This window comes from Lonchura striata, chromosome 4 (assembly GCF_050655825.1).
Source record: "Lonchura striata isolate lonStrDom1 chromosome 4, ASM5065582v1, whole genome shotgun sequence".
Taxonomy (NCBI): Eukaryota; Metazoa; Chordata; class Aves; order Passeriformes; family Estrildidae; genus Lonchura; species Lonchura striata.
Window position 1 is genome coordinate 12,015,733 of NC_140706.1, and position 7,160 is coordinate 12,022,892.

Sequence of the window (7,160 nt, forward strand, 5' to 3'; positions counted from 1 at the left end):
CTCTGGACTGGGAAGACTTTTGCACATTCTGGTGATTAATGGTTTTCTTGCTCAGGTAATGCAGAAAAGTATTACTGTTATCAGTAACACAGGTAATGGTACTTCTGCAAGTGTAATGGATGTGTTGCAATTCATCTCCAGCCATCCAGCCCCAGACCAAGCTAGATGAAACAAAACCTGTAATGGTTAAATCAGGCTGAAAGAAACTAATAAGACCAAAATTTCTCATCGAGCTCCCCAGAAGATGAATACACCTAAACAAGGTATGTTTGTATAGGGTTATGAATGGGTCAAACCTGTGATGTAATTTCAGATTCAGGAAACACAGTGAAACTGAGCTCCTGTTCCTGCTTTTGCTGTGCTGCACGATCTTTCAGGGGCTCCAGAGGGACTTTGTGGCACCTCTACCTACACACCACATTTGCACATGCAGTAGGACAGGGTATTTCCCCTGGCTGCTAGCATAGCATACCATTGAACAGTACTGTTCTGTAGAAGAAGGAACTAAATTTAATGTTTTTGCAGTTTGTGTTGGGACATGCTGGCAAAGTGCTTCAGAACATAGATTTGATTCTGTAAACAGTCTTGCTTCAGTTGCAAATAGCTGATGTCTGTTGCCTGCTCCTCTGAAAGCAATTTCTTCCACTTCCCCACACAGACATTTTTCAGGTGAGGAAGCAAAAATTGCTGCATTTTTGCTTCAGGCAAAAACACTATGGCACTATTTGAGAGTGTTTTTAAATTTATTTTAAAGCAATATCAATATATTGCTTTATACAAAAATCTTATGATGTCATAGAAAATAAATCTATGTGATCTGGGTGAGATGGCTCACTAGCATACAAAACTGCACAGAATTGTCCATGCTGGAAAAAAACAGAAAAGGTGTTTGGGATTGTTTTGTTGTTTAACCAAGGAAGAACCTACAAGGTAGCCCTGCAAAAACTACACGTCTGAGGGTACCAAATAGGCTCAAAGGCCAGTGAGGCCTGTCCTGTACAGCTGTGGTGGCACACGTGTGGGTTTGGGAGCATCCCAGAGATGCTGGTGTATAAAAACAGCCTCCAACTGATTCATGGCTCCAGCAGCCCTTATTCTTGTGCAGCTTCTGCAATGGTATGAATAATCAACCTTTTGGCTAAGGAAAGACTTTTAAAATCAGAGAAAGGGAGAAACTACTCAGTGTGAGTTAGTGGGAGTCATTAAGCCCAGGCTGTTCCACAAATGAGAAGAAATTAGCATTCAGGATAGGAAATAAGCTCAGTAGGGTTTATTTTTACAGTCCAGTGTGCTTGCAAACTTCACAGCAGTACATGGAAGGAGTGAAGGGATCCATATCACTAGCATATGGAGCACAGGCAAAGACAGCTTTTGTGAGTAGTTTGACAACTATTTGGCTGCATTCCGCTCAAAATATTTGTGACAGCAGCAAGTCAGAGCTGCCACAAAGATGACAAATTCTTTGAAGTCCACTTGGGAATCTCCATTTTCATCCAGGTTCTTGAAGACTTTATCAATAGCATTCTTGTCCTTCCCAGACTGCAAAAGAAAAAGAGCAGGTTGAGGTGAGAGGATGCACAACCCCAGTGCAGCAACTTCTCCAGACAAGGTCCTTGGTTGGGCTCTGGGCACTTGGTAAGGTGCTGTGTGTTCCCACTGTCTGCACAGCAGCAGTGAGTACCAAAAGCATGTTCTCCTGGGTTTATTACATCTGAGAGCTGCAGTGTGCACTGTCACAGTCATGTTTGCTACATTTAAAACAGCATTTATCACCATTAAAGCACAAAGCCCTGAGGACAATCCCCAGATGAATTAACTCCTATGAGTTCCCTATCCATTCCCCTGGGAAGAATCAGTTGGAGCACAGGCAGCTTGCTGTTTTGCAAAAAGACACTTACCTGGGGCAAAAGTAAAATTTAAGCTTCATTGAATACTTCCACCCCAGAAAATATGCAAACAGCCTCAAAAGTACTTTGAGTGCTGCCAATGGCCTTATGGCCCAGCAGAAGCTGTTCACAGGAGCTTGTGGCTGGGAAGGTGCCTCCTGAAGCCTGTGGGATGCTGAGCTTGAATTAACACTGTAAATCTTTTTCTAAATTGTCATTATTCTTCTAAGTTGCCACTATTCTGATGGAATGACTGAACAACATCAGCACCCACAGCCAGAATGGCTTCATGAGAAGAAAGTCCTGCTTATCAAACCTGATTTCCTTTTATGATAAAGTAACACACCTAGTTGATCAAGGGAAGCCAGCTGATGTCCTCTTTTTGGATTTCAGTAAAGCTTTCAATACTGTCTCACACAGGATCCTTTTGGACAAAATGTCCAGCACACAGCTGGATAAACACATCATGGCATGGCTGAGCAACTGGCTCATGGATGGGGCATGATGAGGAGACATCAGACTGGGGACCTGTCACTAGAGGGGCTCCACAGTGACATCTTTGTCCCTGTGCCCTTCAACATCTTCATAAATGTCTTGGACATGGGACTGGAAGGGATTCAGAGCAAGTTTGCAGATGATACAAAACTGAGAGGAGCTGCTGACTCTGTTGAAGGCAGAGAGGCCCTGTGGAGGCACCTCAACAAATGAGAGGGCTGGGCAGTCACCAACCATATGAAGGGAACAAGGAAAAGTTCTGAATCCTGTACCTGGGATGGGGCAATCCTGGATGTACGGGCATAGTGGGGAATGAGATGCTGGAGAACAGCACCACAGAAAGGCACCTGGGGGTCCTGGTCAGTGGCAAGTGGAACAAGAGTCAGCAGTGCCCTGGCAGCCAGGAGGGCCAGCCCTGTCCTGGGGCAGCAGGTACAGCATGGCCAGCCAGGCAAGGGAGGGGATTGTCCTGCTCTGCTCTGGGCTGGGGCAGCCTTACCTCAAGTGCTGGGGGAAGTTTGGGTCACCACAATACAGAAACAGATAACAATTAGAGAGTGTGCAAGGGAGGGCAGTGGAGATGGTGAAGGGTTTTCAGGGGAAGCTGTCGGGAGTGGCGGGGGACATTGGGTCTGCTCAGCCTGGGGAAAAGGAGACTGAGGGGAGACCTCAGTGCATGAGGGGAAGAGGAGGGGCAGACACTGATCTCTTCTCTCTGGTGACACTGACAGGACCCCAGGGAATGAAATTGTGTGTGTGGGGGGCGGGTTTTAGGTTGGATATCAGGGAAAAAAATCAGGTTCTTCATCCAGAGGGAGGCTGGGCACTGGAACAGCTCCCCAGGGAAGGGGTCACAGCAGCAGCCTGGCAGCTCAGGAAGTGCTTGGACAGTGCTCTGGGGCACACGGTGTGACTCGCGGTGTCCTGTGCAGGGCCAGAGGTTTGACTCAATGATCCCTGTGGGTCCCTTCCAACTCAGCATATTCTGTGCTTCTGTGACTCTGTGAACCACTACATTTCAAGGCTGATGTTAAGAATAGCGTAATCAAATTTAAAAGTCAAATTTAAAAACAAACAAATTTTTAAAAATCAAATTTAAAAACCAAACAAATCTGTTTGTGGTTTTGGTTTTTTTTTTTTTGTTGTTTTTTTTTTTTTTTGGGGGGGGGGGGGGGTTATCTCTCTTTTTTTTTTTTTTAAATTTTGCCAGAATAGATTTTAAAAAAGAAAAGCTGTTTACAGGTGGGCTTTTTGGTGCTCCTAATAATCTACAGGGATTTTTGAAGCTGCAATTTTAATATTAAACAGGGGATGGCGGTACAGACCTGTTAAAGCTAGGGAACAACCGTGTGGCTTTCATAGAAGGTAAAAAAATAATCTCATCTAATTCTAGAAAGAAATTATATAAACTTTTGAAAAATTTCCCCCAATAAAACTATTGCTACCTAAATTTAAATCTGAAGGCATTTTTTGATCATGTTCTAATTAACAAATTTGTCATCCTGCAATTTAATGTTTCACTTTAAATGCAGAGGTTTTAAAATCACGAAAAATTTAATCATTTCCTTAGATTTGACAGATGAATATATATGGAAAGTTTAATTAATTTTAAATTTGTAAATTCAAGTGTTTTAATTTTATAAGTGAATATTTCAAATTATTTAGTGAACTATATGAACGAGTTGTAGCATCTGAATTACTTCTGAGATGCAAAAATGGGAATTGTTTTTTGGAAATTCTTTATAACTGAGTCCAGTCCTTCAGTCCTGTGATATTTATGTCTGATTTATTTAAGATCTTTCCAGAAAGTTGTGATCTGTGTCAGTTATAACCAAATCTAAGGCCAAAAGCATACACGAGTAATTAAAAAACACTGTTCCCTAGATTTTTTAGCAAATGAAAAAATAAAGATATAAATGGAAGGAAAATGCAGGTAGAACTTTTTTTTTTCTGAAGTCAGACTTATGTTCTCAGGTTTTTTATTGCAGTTATCAGTCTGGCAAGACAGGACCAAGGAATATTATTGGTTTAAATTTATTTAGGCCAAATGCCAAGTGTCTGGGGGTTTTCCATGCCATCACAGAATTGTGGTTTTGTTGTTGGGTTATTTTCTCTTTATATGGAGGTGCTGTGGGTACCACACAGCTCCATGCTCAAGAGCAGGGCCCTTCTGTGATGCTGTTGGGTCACAAGCACATATCTATCTTACACAGGTTTCTCAGAAACATTGGAATATATCCCCACTGGTCCTCATTCTGAATATTGCATCTCTAATTTATGAGCCATAACTCCAGCAGGTGTGGATTTCATTTGATGAATTAATATAGCTTGCATGGAAAGATACTGAATTGTATCAAGTGTCCTGGCTGCAGTGCCCTGAAAGAGTTGCTATAAAATTGAACTATGCTGGATGCAAAAATTGAAAGCCACACAAGGAGCATTTGGTTCTAGACTTTTGCCATTTAGAACAGTAACAAAACAGTACAAATAGGGAAACATTACTCCAATGTGGAAAGAACAATGTATGTAAAAGTATTTTCTGTATTTTTAGTGAAGGGAAACAAATTTTTAAAAAAAATTGAAATTGTCTCCCCAGCAGCTAAAGCTTTTACTAGAATATATTAAGCACTTTGAATACCTACTGAAATGCATTTTATGATTACATACAAATCTATGTAGTACAATACAAAACATGTCTTTCTTTTGCTGTTAAAGAAAAATGCCAGTTTGCTTTGAGTTCATCTGTTGTTCTGATTTATGCATCATTTTGATGAGCATACTGAGTATGCAGTATAAATACCTAGAGAAGATAAATGTATAAATATTTAGGTAGAGATTCCCCATCTGCAATCAATCTGAAGTTGAAACCAAATCTGTTTCAAAGCCATTGTCCTGATAACCTAAGTGATGATTTAGCAAATAGGGAATGGCCCTGCATATTAAAATGAGTTTTACACAGTTTGTGCAAAATCTTTTTAAAATTTCAAATTTTCCTACAAGCCATTGCATATTTTTGGATATAATTTCCCTAAAAATGTATTAAAAACTGTTCCTGCAGGCTGCTCTTGCACCTGCTACGCAGAAACAGTGCCGCGCTGTTCTCTTACCGCAAGGAAATTTGGGAGCTCCTTTTCCAGCAGAGTCTTTAGCTCTGCTTTGCTGAGGGTTTGCCTGTTGCCATCAGTCCTTGCATACTGGTCAAAGACAGCAATGGTCATTCCCATTGCAGTTTCCAGCTGAGACATGTTGCTTCTGGAGCCTGGCTTTCTCCTGAGCAGGCACAGCCTCAGGGCTCTCCTGGAGGATGGAGCCTGCTCTGCTTCTGGGGTTCTTTATGCATCTGTCCCCTCCAATCAGTGGCTGCACACCCAGGGGACAGTCATCCATTAGCAAACACCTGTATCTGGAGTACACACCTCCATGCCGACACCTTTTCAAAACTAAAGATTTTTTTTTTAATTGCCCTGGCATGACTGGTACAACCAGTTGCTCACTAGTAGAAATCAGCCTCTCCTTCAAGGTACACAGTGTGACTAACAAATGAAAATCAGATTTTGTTATTGGCTGTTTGCTCAAGATTTGTTCTTTCAGATATCCCTATGGGAGCAGAGAGTTGGCAGACTAGTTTTGGTGCAGTATCAGCCTCCTCTTCAGGAGGAAGATGAGCATCTCACCTCTCCCTCACCACCACAGTTAGGGACTGTGCTGCAGGCTTGGACTGCCCTCTCTGCCACACCGAGGACCTTCTTAGAAACCATGTAAGTCACTAGCACACACTTGGAGTGGGATTCTCTGGATGAAAAGCAGAGATCTGCCATGCAGACAGCTAACACAGTCTTCCTGAGCTTGTGCTCAGTCCATAGCAGATGTCTCAAACAGGTCTTATGAACCAGCATCTCTGCACAGCCAGCAAAAGGAGTCCAGGGGCAGCAAAAGGAGTCTTGCACAGCTGCTTCACAAAAAACTTGCTCAGGCAGAGATATCTGAAGCAGTAAATCTGATACTTGAGCAAACAGACAGTATCAAAATCCATCTTCATCTGCAGTAAAATTACTTGCTGTTTACTTTATGCAGTACAAATTTTGCAATAAAATGACTTGTACTGAAAGAAAAAGGTCGCTCTTAAGTCCTGTGCTCCTCTATGGCCTTTGATGAACTTTGTGTTTCGTTTGGAAACGGAGGTCCTCCATCATTAGACAGCAAATGGGCTGGGCTCACTCCTACCCAGAGCAGAGCTGTTTGAGGGTCTGTGCTGGGAGCTGGGGGCACCTGGGCACTGGGAGCACAGCTGGTGGAAGCTACAGCCACGCTGAGTTTTGAACAAGTTCTGATTTCTGGCCAAGCACAGGGTACCTTGGTCTCTGCCAACTCCAGGTGCCTAAACCAGACCTGGAGCTCATTTGAGGCGAGTGACATCTAGAGTATGCAGAATGGACACACTCTGAGCAAATTATTTGAGGGAACTCATGAAAACTGGGGCACTGTGCATGAATAATGCTGATGCACCCCAGGGTGCACCCAGGGTGCAGTGTTCTCTGTAGAAGACCCTGACTGTGGATTCCCAAAATTAAACCTGAGTTTGGATGTCTGTGGACATCTTTGAAGATGCTTGCAGATAACTTTCCACTCACAATATACTAGAGATGGATTAGCAAAAATTGGGCTTTAATTAAGCAAAACTTTAAAAATTAAACTCCTTTCCCTCAAATGCCTATAGCCACCTGTTCTCCAGGCAAAATCTGTCCTCTAACATCAACAATATCTCAGAGAAAGTCTAAT

At 42.5% G+C, this 7,160-nt stretch overlaps 1 protein-coding gene across 1 annotated transcript; it reads right to left on the reverse strand.

The window, feature by feature from the left end:
* Positions 1-1,255: 1,255 nt before the first annotated feature.
* S100P (S100 calcium binding protein P) lies at positions 1,256-6,204 on the reverse strand. The gene is made up of 2 exons (XM_021550717.3): positions 5,489-6,204; positions 1,256-1,539 (listed from the first exon to the last, which is right to left on the reverse strand). Exons 1-2 carry the CDS (start codon positions 5,624-5,626, stop codon positions 1,390-1,392), a joined length of 288 nt encoding a protein of 95 aa, XP_021406392.1. The 5' UTR covers positions 5,627-6,204; the 3' UTR covers positions 1,256-1,389.
* Positions 6,205-7,160: the final 956 nt, after the last annotated feature.